Source organism: Peromyscus californicus, unplaced genomic scaffold (assembly GCF_007827085.1).
Source record: "Peromyscus californicus insignis strain IS unplaced genomic scaffold, ASM782708v3 Scaffold_10__1_contigs__length_136768540, whole genome shotgun sequence".
Lineage (NCBI taxonomy): Eukaryota > Metazoa > Chordata > Mammalia > Rodentia > Cricetidae > Peromyscus > Peromyscus californicus.
The window spans coordinates 129,402,911-129,421,102 of NW_026294391.1; the positions used below are offsets into that span (position 1 = coordinate 129,402,911).

At 37.1% G+C, this 18,192-nt stretch overlaps 1 protein-coding gene across 8 annotated transcripts in view; it reads left to right on the plus strand.

Annotated features, from left to right (window-relative positions):
- Positions 1-18,192, plus strand: part of Aff2 (ALF transcription elongation factor 2) — a 661,131-nt gene that overhangs the window by 627,130 nt on the left and 15,809 nt on the right. For all 8 annotated transcript variants that reach the window (XM_052740412.1, XM_052740432.1, XM_052740449.1 and 5 more), the window contains 6 exons: positions 2,231-2,496; positions 3,059-3,122; positions 6,257-6,393; positions 11,472-11,543; positions 12,784-12,877; positions 14,754-14,806. In XM_052740412.1, coding sequence (XP_052596372.1) covers positions 2,231-2,496; positions 3,059-3,122; positions 6,257-6,393; positions 11,472-11,543; positions 12,784-12,877; positions 14,754-14,806 — 686 coding nt within the window. The remainder of the gene's footprint in view (positions 1-2,230; positions 2,497-3,058; positions 3,123-6,256; positions 6,394-11,471; positions 11,544-12,783; positions 12,878-14,753; positions 14,807-18,192) is intronic.

Sequence of the window (18,192 nt, forward strand, 5' to 3'; positions counted from 1 at the left end):
TTATTTAAGATAACTAAGATGCCTAGATGACATGCTTATCTAGGTAAATATTATTACAAATATAAAAATGTATGCTAGTGTGAAGTTGACATTTTCCATATTTGCAAACACACACACACACACACACACACACACACATATATGTATATATAGTCACATAAGTTAAAGAATCATCAAATCACACATCACTTCAGCCAAAAATAATCTATAATGTTGATAATTAAACTATTTATTCTAAGTATTATAAATTCTATTATGAGAAAGATAATGCTTCAAGAAGCTACAGTCAGGTACACAAAAGATTAAAAATTACTGGGGAAATGTTAAAAATATCAGTATATTTTCTCCTGGAAATGCATCATTATTTCATGTTGTATGACACATCTCTGAGTTCTTAAAATGAATGGATTAGTAGGCAGATTTCATGTCTTTATACTTTTCACAATCATGACTGTATCTAATCTTTTACAGTTAGATGTTTCAGTACTATCATCAATGCCATATGTGTGGTTTCAAGGTTCATGCCACATATCTTGGTCATAGAAACAGTTGACACTGTCCTAAACTAACTCTACCATTTGATCTGGGTCAGTCTAACGCTAACAGTGTAGACATTGAGCTGGTATAGGAGTCTCTTACAGCAGTACAGGTCTAATCTACATGCAATCTACGATGGTCTTTAAAGTATTTTTCTATATACATCATAAGAATTTATAAACATATATCGTTTCTGTACATTTATCTCAATGTGGCCTAGGTAGTATGAATTATCTGATAGCCATGAAGGTCAAGGATCAAGTGGAAAAGATCAATGATCATGGATTTAAGGACTACCATATTTAGCCTTTATCTTTAAAGAGAATTCTTTCACTATGGCAAACATGCATTCCTATGTGCCTGGACACACTCAGAAAATTCTAAGAGCACTGGGTGAAGGGGCAGAGTCATAAACCAGAAATGGCTTTTAATCTGATGTGACCAATGAGACATACCTGTGCTCAAAGTAGAATATAAAATGGCTGGTGATTTATATCTTAAAAGGAAGAGAAACAAGGGGCCTATGAAAGTACATCTGACTACAGGCACAAGGCCATTTTGCTAGTGGAGGAAGCATTTGTCCCTACCTGACAGTTGCAATACCCCTAAGATGGAGACATCCATAGGAACGGCAAACTGAACTGCAAGCTCCTAAGTTACAAGACGGGACACCATCCTTCCTTTAAATAAAAATCCTTGTTTTCCTACCAATTTTATGAGAGAAATTTGAGCCATCTTGGTGGATATGTTTAGAAGTGGTCACTGCAGATTCAGAGCTTCAAAGGGTAAGATTGATGTTTCCATTTTGGAATCATCTGTTCATTGCTGAATCTGTGTCAACACATACAAGTTTGACAAGTCTGATCAAGAAAGAAGTTAACTGAGGGACAAACTTTGAGGCACAGCAATCTTAGGGAGACACAAACTAGTAAGGGTATAAGGAGTAAGTGGCACCATGGAAAGTATTAACAGAGATAGAAAAGTCAGGATTGTCCACAGTTGTCAGGTGGGGAAAAGCAATCTACCATGTGAACATGGCAGGCAGTCTTGTGACACAGTGTGAGCACATAGTTCCTCTTCTCAACACATACATTCTTCTGTGTTCCATCTGTTCTTCAGCAATGCCAATTCAAAACAAAGCCCTCAGAAGTCTCTTATTCACTTAGTATTTGACCTGATGCAAATGAGGTTTTACTCTCTTAAGGCTTCAAAATACCATGGCATTCACTTTGTCAGATAGCAATCAAGGGCTTCATGAGGAAAAAAAGGTGTGTCAGCTTCTAGTCAGCCAGGACACAGTTGTGGAACAGTGCCAAATCTCCTGATATTTTTCTCTCCCTCCCTCCCTTTACTTCTTCCCCTTTCTCCAACTTCTTCTTTCTCTGCCTCTATATTATTCCTTCCTCTCCCCTTTCAGATTTTCTTCTTGATTTAAACCCTTGCCATGCCAGTCTTAATATGACCATGGGACTATGTAATCACAGCAACTGGTTAGTTTACTGTTTAGTGTCATCAGAGAACAAAAGCTGGCGATCCACAAAATTCATAAAATAAACAGGATCACGTATCCATCCTCATACTATGTATATTTTTTTCTTTTTTCTTGCTGTGTTTCCTACTGTGCTTGATATTCGTGAAGAAATGTTTTGAGAAAGCCAGATCTAATGGACGCTATTTGTTCTCCTTTTTCCAGGAGGGAGATACTCCAAAAAAGGCTGCCTCTGCTACCGTTACTGTCACCAATACAGCTATTATCACTGCCACTGTCACAGCTACTGCCACCACCACTGCCACGGCCACTATCACAACCACCACTACTACTATTTCTACCATCACCTCTACAATTACTACTGGCCTTATGGATAGCAGTCACCTGGAGATGACATCCTGGGCAGCTCTGCCCCTCCTGTCCAGCAACAGCACCAATGTCCGGAGACCCAAGCTCACTTTTGATGACTCGTATGTTGTTTCCAGATTATTGCAGACCCAGTTTGGGAATGGTGATTGGGGATGAGGGTAGTATGAATTTTCTAGTGCCATGCATGTGTCATCCCATATAAGAAATTCATATCAATTCCTATAATGTTAAATGAAAATCCCTTCCATACACATATCTCCATCACCAGTAAGAAATGTATTTAGCCCACTTTAATCCTAGATCTTCGTTACTGTTTCCCAAGGTGGATTCTTTCCTCTAGGCTATTTTTAATGCATTCTTATTCATGACTTCAGTTATATAGAAGGATTTATAGGTAGGTTTTATATGACCTGTTTGGGCAACTGTAACAAGTGGGGTTAGATGATATAGATTTCTGTCCTAATAGGCCATCTTGCACTTCAAAGTCCAATTATAGTGTCATTTCAAGGTTGGTATAAATATTATATATGAGTGACAAAATTAGTATACTTTTGTCAAGCACCATGTAGGAATGAATTAATAGCCCAAAGTATTTGTACTATTCAGTTTCTAAACGAAAAGATGAACCACTGGTTTGTAAAAGAGCTTATTTTGTTTGTTTAGTGTTCACAATGCTGATTTTTACATGCAAGAGGCTAAGAAGCTGAAACACAAAGCTGATGCACTGGTAGGTTTCTTTCTTTTCATTGCTTCATCCTACTAAAAATATGTTGTTTTGCATGAAAACAAGGAATGCATTTTGCAAATGGGGCAAACTTGAAGTAGTACCACCTAGATCTTTTTAAAGCATTGCTGCTTTTACATAGAAACATGAGAGGATGTGAATTATGTAGTACCATGATTCCCGAAGTTCTTTGACTTGGGTTCTCATATTATTATTTCTTTATCACTTTTTCTTCCTTTGAACCAACTTTGGAAACAACTTTGGAAGCTCACTTGTATGTACTATCGTTATAGTCTTTTATATGAATTAAAATTACTTTTCAACATGCTCTGGATATGATGGGAGCTTTTATTGGGTCCAATAAACCAAATTTGGCATGAAAAGGTGGAAGGTGTTAAGTCATACTTAATGGGTATCAAACCTTGATTTGGGGAAATGTAAGCTACATAGAAAGCTCAGATTCTTGTTGCATTAGGTTCCATGTTCTTAGTCAGGCTTTTCTCTTCTGATGAGAGAATGACAATGCTATCATTTTGATTTCTCATGAAATAAGTGCTAGCTATCTCTCAGGGTCTTAGTTGACCTAAACTAGTGATGAACTTACTATGTTGAATCATTTATCCTAATTGATCCTCCTAACAGGGAGTCTCAACTACATGTTGCAGCCATTTGAGTTGCTCAGGCTACATCCCAAAACAATGAAATAAGAATTTATGGACTGAGACCCTGCCATAATAACTAAAGCTCCCCAGCTGGCATTCAAATGTAACTATTTGATAACCATGGTACCAGAGACAGTCTTAGGTTTAGGCTCCTCATCACTTACTATATCTCAGAACAAGTACAAATGTCAGTTCAATGGCATTATTAGGAAAAATGAGGAAAAAATATTATGCTTAAGCACTGTATTGTGCCCTTTCAGCCTTTAGCTTCAGTTGACACTTCAAAAAACTGTGATGAAACATCATATCAAGCTCTACGCTGTAACTAATGTGTAGCTAACATCAACTGCCTTTGCCCATTGTATCTGCTATTTCCCTATTTTTGTCATTTCTCACTACTGTTTAAATTGCCGAGTTATTTTTTGAAGCTAACCTTTATGTATTATGAATTTTCCCCTGGAAACTATTTTACTACACCACTGCAGACAAAAATAATAAGGTAGGCTTCAGGATGCCACTGAAGAGTCCTGTGTAGATTTTGCCTATGATCACTGGATGATGGCCAACAATTTAACAGCTACTGTGTGACAATGGTGCTGCCTGGAAGACTAAAGGTTTTCTCCAAATGTTGTCAATTCTAGAGTGAGGAAGTATATGAATGTCCCTCTGACAAGGTGGCACATGGGATGATAAAAAGACTAGGATGAACATGTGAGACCATTTGAAGAACTAAGAAATATCAAACCTACAGAGATCCCCAAATATATGATTAAGGAATTATGTCACTGACAACTGTGGAGATACTGCTTCCATGGGGGCAAAAATGGATTCTTAGAGTAAAGTGGAAAAATACTAGCTTCTACCTAGATCTGGGGCCCTTCAAAACAGTCACATAAAGAGATACTCAGTATTTTCTGCTATTAAGTCTTTGGAAATTCTTTGGAGGAGTGTAATCACAGGGGAAAAGGTTGAAACATAATCAGAATATTTTCCTTGAGCGTTTTATCTATCTTACTGTTAGAAATATATTTCTAGTTCAAATTTTTCAATTTTGGAATGAAGAAACTGAGGCTGACTAACTGGCACTATGGCTATATAATTTTTCTTCTAGACTTCAGTATTTGCTCCTTTTGGAAAACAATAGGTTGAGTCTTAATAAGCTTTAATTATTGTTCCAGCTGTGGGTTGTGAATGAAAATTCATCTTCAAAAACCAAAATATACAAATCAATTCCCAAAGGGGAAAGGTACTTGAAGTCTCAATATATATGGAGATTATCTAATAAGACAAAACAAAAAGAAACTAGTTTATATGTATACACTTAGGTTTCTATAACAGAAGTTCAATTAATGAAAAGCGGTATTTCTGTGCAATGGATTACAGAAAAAAATCATAGAATTTCTTTAGTACATGTATAGTTATATTTAATCCTTTTCCAGAGAGAGCTACTCTGTCATTTTCAAAGTTGAAATCTTCACAATTGCATAAGAAATATTTTGATAAAAGGTATGCGAAAAATTTAAACAGTTAAATTTACATTATAATGGTTTGTTTACATAAAGTTCCATATTAGTAGAATTCTTACATCTATCTATCAAAAATTGAAAATGTAAAATCCTGTTAAAATGCTCACTATGAAAGTGTCAAATATAATATTCATTACACATGAAAAAGAAATCAGTATGGCTAAACCAGTATAATCATGGCCATTATCAAGGCTAAAATCTTTTGCAATAAAATTTCACTAAAGTAAAATATTTAACAGTGCTATATTTTTGGGCTTTTCAACACTATTTCAACCTACAATAAATTTACAATAAAGATGATGTGATTGTTGTCTACACTCCTACTGAAGCATCTCATTTTTCAATGTTATTCTCCACCTTGGGATTGGGTTGATGTGCTCATGACATTCTAAAGCAGGAAGCAGACTGTGAAGATAACAAAAGCAGAGCTTAGTTGTGAGATCTGACTAAATGACACTTCAATCTCTAGTCAGTTCAGTACACTTAGTGATTAGGAGCTAGTCAAGGTATTCATTTAGATTCTGGATGGCCCAAATGTGATGGGAACATCAACAATGGTACTATAATCCATTTTGATGCCTCAGGTGCATTTGCCTTTTTTTTTCAGCCAGCCACAGTGTCAGGGCAATAGAGCATTAAACCAGTTCCATCATCATTAATATCCATTTGCACACTGTCCTCTCTCCATGTCAGGGCTTCTAAGCTGAACATCTGGAGCATCTAGTTCTCCATTGCAAAGGCTGTCCCTTGCATTTTAGGATGCTTAGAAGCATCTCTAGTCTCAGTCTACTAGGTGTCTCCTATCCTCAGTGGTAACTCCCCAAAATACCTCTGTCTAATGAGAAGTGTTCCCTGGGGAATGGGGACAAAAGTACTCACAGTTGTGAATGATTCCTTTATATGAAGGTGAACAAAGACTATCATGCTGACAGTCATTTTCCTGTTTCAGTTTGAGAAATTTGGCAAAGCTGTTAATTATGCTGATGCAGCCCTCTCCTTCACTGAATGTGGCAATGCCATGGAACGTGATCCTCTGGAAGCAAAGTCTCCATATACCATGTATTCTGAGACTGTGGAGCTCCTCAGGTAAATTTCTTTCCTAGAGTCATATTCCCAAAGTAATTTTATATAGAGTTAGAAGCTGTTAATGATTTTTGCTTAAATATCATTTCTACAATTAATGTGCCCAAAGGCTATAATTAGTTCCTGCCATTTTATTGATGCCATAGAATATTTATAATAGATGGACACTGTTTTATAAATTATCCCCTTCAAAGATTATAACGTGAGTCTGATAATTTGTAATATTCATTACATTAAAATTAAGATGTCACAGGTGAAAGTAAAGTATAATCATTTTATCATGTGGCATTGACTTGCCTTTTCAAAACAAACTAGTGCTCTCCAGATTTCTATTAAGAGCCATGTTTTCTAAAGCCTTCTGTTTGGATTATTATAAAAGGAAGGAGAGACTGGCAAGACGTCTCTGTTGGGTAAAGGTGACTGCTTCTAAGACTGACAACTTGAGTTTGATGACAAGGGCCTGCATACAGAAAGAAAAGAATTGACTCTTGCAAGTTGTTTTTTTGACCTCCAAACATGGACTGTTGCATATACACAACAATAAATAAATAAATAAATAAGACATTATTTTTCATTGGAAGGAGATACTGTTCTAACTCAAAATCAGTATTTAATGTCATAAGAGTATAGAAGAATTTTCTTGCATCTGGAATAAGAAATTCAGATGCAGTGTTGGCAGGGTTGAAGATCAAGAAAAGAGGAAGATAGTGGAAGACATATTAACTCTATATTATTGTATTCATATATTTAATGAAAATTTCTGATGTCTAGTTTGAAATAAATTAATTGGAAATCAAAAAGAAAAGAAAAAGGAAGTAGAAAAAGAAATAGTCTACTATTTTCCAGTGATTTGAAAATCTTAGAAAAGGAATGTAACCTCTCCCTAAAGAGTAGACGTGTGCCATAGTTCACTGCATGGACAAAATAATCATATTTTATATTGAGGATGAATGATTATGCATATATGTCATAACCTATACCCTGTTCTTGCTGCATAAGTACTCTACTACTGAGCAATATTCACCAGTCACCAAATTAATTAATCTGAGTTAGTAGTTCTTTATTTGAGAAGTTCTTGTATTCTGTTCCTGCCAGTTCCATTTCTTAGCAATGCAAAGTTTGCTTTTCACTATCATACTTTTTTCTATATAAACTGTTAAATAGCTTCAGATATTTGTACAGAAGCCTTCAAACAAACACTGGACAGACTTACCTTGAGAATTTCCCAAAGAAAGTATTTCAAAGAGCAAAAGTGGAGAACTATTATAAAAACCATAGATTCGAAGGGTTTTTTTTAATTAATTTTTGTAAATGTACAAAATAAGACCTTTCATTATATTTTCATACAGATCTCATGGTACTTTGCTCATATTGCCCCTACCTCCTTCCCTTTTCCCTTTCCCTTCCAGCTAGTTCCTTTCCTCTTCTGAAACAATACTCTTTCATCTTTCATGTTATATAATATAACATATAAAAACAAAACAAATATTTGCAATTAATTTGTTTGTAATTGAATCTAGTTTCTGTATATGAAAGAAAATGTATATCATGTCTTTTCCCCCCTACCTTCTCTTGTTCCAATTACTTTACTATACAACTTTCTCTTCATATATTACTATCAGAAATTTTAGTTAGAGTAATAAACAAAGGTTGATTTCAAGGAAAGATACAGCCTTGTCCATTGGATCATTCAACCATCTTTGTCTCGGAGCTATTCCAAGACATAGGCACAAGAGAATGGAAAATATTCCTCTTCAGCTTATTTTATGTACTGTGGAAGCTATCACTGCCACAACTTTTTGGTAGCTTTTAAGGGGAAATTGATTTCTCAGTCAAGAATACTTACAATTTTTGAAGTTATATATGATAAGCATTTTGGAAAAAGTATAGTATAAAATTGATGGGAAAAGTTAATGAACAATGAACAATTTGTGTTCCTTGAATCACTCAAATATGCAAATTTAAACAATGTATGCTACGTTAACAAGAAAATATTACAATGTTAATACCTCTCATTTAAAAAGAGATAGAAGAAAATCATATTGTAGGACTCCTCCTGTACTGCTGATGAGAGTAGAAATTTATCATTGAAAATTGCAAACAATTTGGTATTATATAAAAAAAGCCACATGAGCTAACATTTATATCTCTGGACACAGGATTTCAACTTCTGAAAATATGAATTTCCTTAAAAGGCATTTTCACAATGCAGAATTATTATACATTTCCTTTTTTGAACAAAACAACCAACCAACCCCTGCCCCTCCACCAAAAAAAAAAAAATTACTGCATAGCTTCAAAACAAGACAAGGCATCAACTCCAGGAAAGTTAAAAGATCTATTGGGATTCTGTTCAATTAATGTTGATCTGAAAGTTACAGTCTACTAAATAAAACAGTAGAATGACAAAACAAAGGAAAAAAAGAAAAACATAATGTATGAGTAGAATATACAAATACGTATGTGTGTATATATATGTATATAAAAACACTCAATTAGAAGTAACAAAATAGCAATAGTAGAGTCATTAATTATATCATAGAACATTCAAAAATACTTTGCAGCCACTGACACATAATAATAAAGTCTAAACAGTGAAAATGTGAAATCATATTAATGTAAAATCAAGGCTGGAGCTCAATGGTAGATGCTTGCCTATCATGTGAGAGGCCCTGGATTTGATCTCCAGTACTTCAAAACACTTAAATCATGCTGCATAATTATCTACAATTCAAAATATGAAAAAAAATGTGCATGCATCTAAATCAAAGTGGAAGGAAATAAGGTTGTAGCTGTAATTGTGAAAGGGTGATATTATGGGTGTTTTCCCTCTCTACAAATTTTTCTTTCTTATTACTTTCTAAGGAAAACATATGCTCTTCTAAAAGTACACAAGCAGGTACCGTAAAGATAGTTCAACAATTAAGAGCACTTGCTGCTCTTGCAAAGGACCCAGGTTCTGTTTCTAGCACACACACACACACACACACACACACACACACACACACACACACACACACACACACACACACACACGGAGGCTCACAGTTGCGTATTGCTCCAGTTCCAGGGGTTTCAATACTTTCTTCTGGCCTCTGTGGGTTCCCTGCATGCAGCACATGATGCACATAAACTTGTACAGACACACTCATTCATAAGAATAAAAACTCTTAAAATTCACAAGCTAGACACCAAATTTCATTCTGTGGTAAAAACATGAAGTGAATCATTAAGTAATTCTTCCCTAAAGTCTTCCAAGATTATTTCTTCCTTAATTGTAAAATAACTCTAATTTTTCATTCCATGATATATTAGTACTGACAGAAATACATTTTGGTGGAATCTTGGTGAAAGTCAATGGAGAGTATATTGGCATTCTCTCTAAAGTCACTATTTTAAATTTGATTTTGAGGTGATTAAAGATTCATATGCAATTGTAGGAACTTATAAAAAGAATTCTTGTGTACGCTTCACCAAACTTTCTACCATGGTAACAACCTCTGTAGCTAAAGTTCAGAATCACAACCAGGACACTAGCACTGGCATAATACACGGACTTCATCAGATTTCACCAAGGATGTTTTTCATTTCAGATTTTCCCCAATTTTGCATGAACTCATTTCTGTGTTCTCTATATTTTTTTATTTTTCATGTTTTCTGTGATGTGCATATTTTTTATTGAGAGGAATTTCTATTGGGAATAAAATGAGTTGAAATGAACTAGGTCTTCAGGCCCATTTCAGCAATTGAAAATCCACTATCGAGTCACTTTCAAATGTGGTTGCAATTAGGCGATGACTGCAATATGAATATAGTGTTTAGTAGTACAATATTATATGGAAGAGATTTTTATTGCTCTCTTCCCTGTTGGTTATAGAGGCAGACTCCTGCTTTTTCTTTCAAATAATTAGAGTTGTTCTGAGACCTAGGGACCTACAAAAGAAATGTATTCGTGAAAACAAGAATGCACCACAATGACTTGACTTTTCAGTAATCCAACTGTCAAAGAAAGTGAGATATATTACATTATAAAAATACCACTTCTGGCCATTGTAACAACAGAAAGCACCCGCATCAAGTACGTAAGTCCCATTGCTGAAAATGTTCACTCAACAGATTTTGAGAAGTTACCATGAAAACAGGGCAGATAGCATGCTGAGGAAATACAGTTTTGAGTGGGCATGAGCCCGAGCCCCTTGTGCTCTGGAGAGGCTGTTCTAAGTGGCAAGTAAGAGGACACAATAGACTCTCTATCACCTTCCATAAATGAGGGCTAACCCAGACAGCCTGCACATGTACTTCAATTTTTTTTCTGCCACAGTGAACTCGATTACTTATTCTACTATAAATACCTGTGAAATCGCATTAAAGCTCAGACAATGATTTTATGCAATGAATTGATTTCTCAAGACTCTGGATGCTCAGAATGAGATGTGCTCAACTAGAAGGAAAAAAAAAAAGAGAACTACTTGATCTTTTATAACTGCAGCATGGAACAGTGACAATCAATGAAAATGGAAAGGCAAAATATACAAGCCCCATGAAGTAGGGTTGCTTAGACTTTAAAATGCTATGAAATCAGTCCTTTAACACACACACACACACCCCAAATATGAATGCACACATTTTTTAAAAGAACATACACAAAGCTTGAGACATTAGAAAAGAATTTTTACCTGATTGAAGTCTCCCTAGCCAATGTCAGACATGCTTCTTTATTATTGCCTCATCTGTCAAAAAGTGAACTGACATATTTGCCTACCTTGCATATAAAACCAATAATATTGTTTACCTAGCAAGCTCATAGAAACAATATTTTGCCAGTCAGCATTTATACATAACTAGAAACTCATGGAAATTCTGCAGCATTATTCTAGAACATGAATCCATGATTAAACTGGCTTTCATAGAGTTCAGTTCTTGATGGCATGTCAGGTTCCATTATCCTGTGTGCATCATTCTTTTGTATATGGTTTTAAGAAAGGACCAGTCTGTCCTCTACTTTTTATGAAAAAGTGGAGAGGCAATCAGAATTTTGAAAGTCCAAGATCCCACTTGAGTATTTCTTCTTTTCTTCAAAGGTATGCAATGAGGCTGAAGAACTTTGCAAGCCCCTTAGCTTCTGATGGGGACAAAAAGCTAGCAGTATTATGGTGAGTTCCAAGGAGACCACAAGAAAACTGCTGATAGATCCACAGCCAGGTACCAAGCCGAGCTCCGGGAGTCCAGCTGAAGAGAAGGAACAGGGTTAATATGAGCAAGGAGGGTCAAGATCATGATAGGGAAACCTACAGAGACAACTAAACAGCTCATGGGAACTCCTAGACTCTAGACTGACCGCTGTGGAACCTGCATGGGACCAGACTAGGCCGTCTGCATAAAGGAGACAGTTGTGTAGCCAGATCTGCTTAAGGGACCCCCTGGCAGTAGGATCAGGATCCATCTCCCCCTCCCCTCCCCCCCCCCCTGCATGAACTGGCTTTTTGGAGCCCATTACCTATGATGGGACACCTTGCATAGCCTTGATGCAGGGGGAGGGGCTTGGACCTGCCTCAAATGAATGTACTAGGCTTTGCTGACTCCCCATGGGAGGCCTTAGCCTTTTGGAGCAGGGGATGGGGGTGGGGAGGCGGGTAGGGGGAGCCGGAGGAGGGATGAGAGGGGAAACTGGTTGGTTTGTACAATGAAAAAAATAGGTGAGACAGTTGATTGGCTTGATCTGTTTGGGAGGCATCCAGGCAGTGGGACCAGATCTTGTGCTCATTGCATGAGTTGGCTGTTTGAAACCTGGAGCTTATGCAGGGATGCTTGGCTCAGCCTGGGAGGAGGGGACTGGACCTGCCTGGACTGAGTCTACCAGGTTGATCTCAATCCTCGGGGGAGTCTTTGCCCTGGAGGAGATGGGAATGGGGGGCGGGCTGGGGGGAAGGGGAGGGGGGCTGGAGAGGGGAGAACAAGAGAATCCGTAGCTGATATGTAGAATTAAATTATATTGTAATATAAAATAAAATAAAATAATTTTAAAATATTAAATAAAAAGAAAATTTAAAAAAGAAAACTGCTGAAATGCTGCAGTGGTATATGAATACTCCACATCAGTTTAAGCAGCTTACCCCAGATCATTATTCTGGCTTTCCAGGGAACCATTACAGGATAACTAATGGATTTCTTCAGTCACTGTCTAAACATCTACTCTCCCCCTCAATTTATACCCTTATCAAAATGAGATTTTAATAATTCCACCTTCATTTGTTAAAAGTGTCTTTATTTACACATGTTCCTCAAACTGAGATTAGATGATTAGATTAGATGCAAAATATGAATTTGTATATTTAACAGTATATAGTCTTCATGAAGCACTGTTGCTAACTTAAACCTTTTATGCTCACCCAGCTACCGATGCTTGTCACTTCTCTATCTGAGGATGTTTAAACTGAAGAAGGATCATGCTATGAAGTACTCCAGATCACTAATGGAATATTTTAAGGTAATCCTTATTTTGTATGATTTGGGAAACCGTGGAGTGCTGTGGTTTCCGTTTAAGGCATTTGATTTTGTTGGTTATCAAAGGAAACAAATGGACAAAGTTATCCTCTAGTGAACTGAGGTTGTTTTTATTTTCTAATTTACAAACAAATAAGAGAGTAACCACAAAACGCAATGCCAATATTTGGGAATGAACCCACATAAAAATCCAAGCAGGAGCCTGGTACTAGGCTTGGCTACTCTGTGCTCCAATATGGCTTTTGTCTGATAACACTGGCCATAACTTAGAATTGAGGTGGTTTACTGCTCCTTTCCTTTGGCATGTCCTCAGAGGAAAATGACATTTTGCCAAGTACATGAGACCACTTGGCCACACTGCACCTAACTGTTGTCTGAGTTGTCTGAAGTGAACAACATCATGACCTTGTAGCAAATATCCTGTGAGTACTAGTGTATGTTTGAATGATAATACTGTGACTCATCTGGGAACATGAGCAAGATCCCTAGTTACTATGTGGTGTGGATATAATGCCATAAAGCTAGTGCTCATGTGGGTGAAAAGGGATCACATACAATAGTTCCTCAGTCCTTTCTTAAGTCTATTTTCCCACAGTGTACTGTAGAAAGATGGATTGTAAATTTCACTGAACATCTAAAATCCCTAGAGGATCCATAAAACCAGAGTGTTGGGTCCCATCCCCCAAACAAGTGTCCTGGGCTAGGGCCTGAGAATGTACATTTCTAGAAAGTTTCCAAGTAATTCTCATGCTGCTGGCTTTGTCATCTCACTGATAGCCACTGTTCTAATATCTGTCCTCTGTGTCCTGTCAGGGAATTGGAAAACATCAAACAGATGCAAGTAATCCATCTGCCAGTGAATGTGTTGTGCTCATTTAGGTTTAAAATGGAATCAAGTCTTCAGAATTAATACTATGTCCAGCTTTCTGTGACAGCAGGGCAACACTGAATTCCTGCTGGACTCCAGAAAATGCTGACTCTCCCTCTCAAATACTCCTTTTGCAAAGGGGGCTGGAATGGAGGCCAGAAGGCAGTAGAAGACCAAGAGCCTGGTTACAACTGTCAAGAGCAGACATGACTCAGACTCCTATCACAAAGAGCTTGATACTTGCCCTGTTAGGGTGGAGTTGTGCTGAATATCAAGTTTTTCTCTTATCCACAAGGGTTTGGTCAGATACAAACAAACAAAACAAAATAAAACAACAAAAACAATACCCCACCCTACCCCAGGAAGCCAGCACTTTAAATTAGCTAGATTCTGTCAGAGAAACAAGAGGAGGTTTTGAATCACAACTTCCTTTGCAATGCAGCCCTGGACCAGTTGCATTGCTAAACAGAGAAAACGGTTAGCCATGAAAATTTGCATGTAAAGACCACAAATCACAACGAATCCTGATAATGAACAAGCAAACAAAAATGTTTTATTTGTTTGTGACATCTTCCTTGGATATCAGACATTATAGTCTAACCTGTATCCCATAGGAAAAGTTTACAACTAAAGTTAAAGGTGAAAAGCTTACTTGTACTCTAAAGGGCTTGTTTTGCAGAATAAATTTCAGATGAGGATAATTAAACCACTTCTTGGAGAACTGATTCTGATTTCACTGGGCCTTTTAGTATATAAGATCTTTCATCAAGTGACTTTCATGGTCCTGATTGGAGCCCACTAATTATCCTAACCAGCTATTTTCATCGAGTGTGCGTCGTAGTATGCTGATGTGCACATATATCCAAGTTCTGCATTCCAAAATGCTGCAATCAATATTAATGTACTCTAAATCACACTTACATCTGTTTCTGAATTAATAAACACAAAATAGATGTCCTTATTTCCCCCTCTTTCTCTTTTTTTTTTTCAGCAAAATGCTTCAAAAGTTGCTCAGATACCATCTCCTTGGGTAGGCAATGAAAAGTAAGTATCCTACCAAAAAATTGCTTTTTCATGAAAATAAATGACTGGATAGACCCCACATATTTTGCATTGATTGCTCAAGAGTGAAGGACAATTTCAAGAAGGCAGTCATTTTTTGTGTGCACACAGAATTCTAGCCAGGCTCCAGCTGATGGAGAGACAGAAAAGTTTCAAATGATGTGGTTCCTTAAAGATCTGTAAGCTAAATTATGGCCATAAAATATCTACTAATGAGATAGCAAGCCACATGCCATTTCTGGGAGGTGGGATAAAGTTAAATCTACTGCAATTATTTGTCAGTGATTCACTTGGTAATGAAAAGTCAATGAAATATCCATTGATATATGGTAAATGATGTTAATAAAATCAAAGGCATAATAGAGTTGAAAATGTGAAGGTTATTTAGCTGATTATCTGGTTCTTCATGAAGACTTTCATATCAATAGTAAAACACCTTGACCTAAATATAAAAGGATGTACTCTAATGCTGATGTAAGGCCTCATTGTCATTCCCAGACTTATAGTCTAATTTAGAACCCTATATGCTTAGCCACCCCCCAGACTTCACAACACTACAGTGAGAGTCTGAAGGAGACTCTTGCTGTAGACCAGAGGCTGCACACATCTCAGTGATTAAACTGACTGGACCTCTCTTCTTCTCGATTTACCCTGCTTCCTCTGAATGAAAGGTCTTATGCCAACTAGGGTCACAGAGGAGATGATCCTTAAAGAGGGCAATTACAAATCCCACTCCATCTCCAATGTGTGCCTTTTCTAACTTTCCTGACTAGCCATGTCACCTCTGATTTGAAAAGTGTCCCATCCCTTTTAAGCCCATTTCCTACCAATATAGGAAGAAAAAGTAGATGTCAGTGGACACATTCACAATGAGCCTGTTATAACTGCTTTTGACATTTTTTATCATCTCAAAAATCTTGCATTTCTGATGAAAATGCCTTCCTTGTGAATAAAATAGCCTCTACTTGTCGCTCTCTAAATATCTACAAAGTATACTCCAAAAGCAGTGGGCCAATGAACTCTACTTTGAGATCATAAAATCATTCAGAGTGAGGTAACAGATTAAAAACTACACATTAGCTCAATTACTGCACTGAAAGGAAGCACCGCTCCAATTGTTGAATTAGGTCTTACTCTTGATGAACAAAAAGGAAAGATGGTTTCTCTCTCTGGAAATTCAGAAAATAAAAATAACCACTGAGAGACCCAGAGAAAGCTATTTTCTCTAACAACAAAATAAAGTAAGGACAAGGTCAGGTAAGCAGCTAGTAAAGAATCACTGGAATATTTTCTTTTATTTCTGAAATGGAAGAACAATATTCTAAGCTTGTGAGATCACATTAAAAGACTCACAAAATGCTTCTCAAGCAGCTTTAGTCTGCACTTCCTTTCATTAACAGTCATGCTTTAAATAAGGCGATTCTGAGTAATCACACAGGGATGACATCACATTTATTCAGCAACTACTTCAAATCCATTTACTCCACACCAGGCCCTGTATGGCAGATGGGATCACCAAAATGAATTCCACATGATCTCTGTACCACAGAGAAACACAGTTCAGTGCAGGGAAGTTACAAGTATAAACAAAAGTCCTATCAAAACCAGTAGGAAGAGTTTGGGTGTTTGCGCTTAACCAGACAAGGATTTATATCTCAAGCCAAGACTAGATAGCCTGGCTTCCCAATTAATAAGAATAGTGTGCTCCTTCAACATACCCTCATAGCACCTTCCAGTGTGAGCGCCTCTGACTTAAAAGCCTCTGCACCTGGCTAGTGATTGGGAAGTAAACTGCTCAGAGGTGCTGCGGATCACTTTACTCTTTCATGAGACTATCACAGGAAAATACATGAAGAGATGAATTGTACCCATTTCATGAAGCCCTCAGAGACCACCAAGGAGCCGGTTTCTGATGCAAGCACAGGGTCCTTTTATTCAGGTTCAACTTGGGCCACCACATGGCAGATGGAAGGAAATGTGGTGGTGGCCATGAGCCCAGGTGTAGAGAGTTTTGGTAGGGAAAAACCACAAGCCAGGAATTGGCAACTTGGGTTGTGTAGAAGGGATATGGGGCAAGGTGATTTTTTTGAAACTATTGGTCTAGACTTCGGGCATGAAAATACATTTGAAACCATTGGGTTAGACTTTTGGTGGGGAACCACAACCCGCTGAACAGCATTATCTGGATTGCTCAGGAGGATTATCAAGATATCTTCAAGGGCCACAAACAGCAGACAGAATATCTGCAGGAGGATACTGCTCTGTATCTGTTCGAGTTGTCATGGCACATTCCTGAGGTCCTTTCTGGAACTGAGTACAGCAGGTGGTCTAAGATGGTGGCCCTATCCTAAGATGAGGTCTGTATTTCCTTCACAGAATAGACAGTTGAGAATAGATTTGTGGGAACTATCCTCTATTGAGACTGAAAAAATGTCCAGAAAAGTAGTTGGAGAAAAGAGAAAAAATGCTTGGTATAGGGTAAAGAAAGACTAGCAAGAATATTTTTTATGAAGAGCTAGATAATACCTATTTGGGGCTCTGTAGACCCAGAGGAATCTATGCTCAGTGCAATGGTCAAAAAAACAAAACAAAAAAAAAATAGCAACAAACAACAGTGGCTATTGGGGCTGTCACAATTATTGTTAGTATCATTACCTTTTAAAGTTAGAAGTCATAACCAATTCTGCTCCCAAAAATATTATAGCTCTTATTCTAGACTTACCTTTTTCACTTGCTCTAGATTGCCAAAGAATGATGGATTTTTCTCCTTCACTAAAATAGTGTGTTCATGTCTGTAATGTATGTGTATGTACATGTGTATATGAATGTACACACATGTATGGAGACCTGAGATCAGTATCAGTTATCTGCCTCTAATTACTTGAAACCTTATTTTTTAAGACAGAATCATTCACTGACTGCATCTGGAGCTCACTGATTGGCTAGCTAATGAGTCCCTGAAATCTACTTATCACCACTTCCCATCACTGGAATTATGGGTGTTAACTATTATGCCTAGCTTTTTAAGTGAGTATTGGGATCTGAACTCAGCTCCTTATGCTCACAGAGTAAGCACTTTACCCACTGAACATCTTTCTAGCTCCCTTATGTGTTTATTTTAAATGAGAGGCCATTCATTGTTTCATCAGCTAAGCACCTATAGTATACCAAACACTCTACCAGTGCCTTTACAAATACCAATTATAGTATTGTAGATAGTTCTCTATGTTGCCGAGGTTTTTATAGTGCATACTAAAAAGGAAATTCAACTGGTATTCTTTAAACACATGTTATGTGCCAGGCAATGTTCTAGAATGCTGTGGTATAGCATAGAATGAAACTGATGAAAGTCCTAGTACCCATTTGTG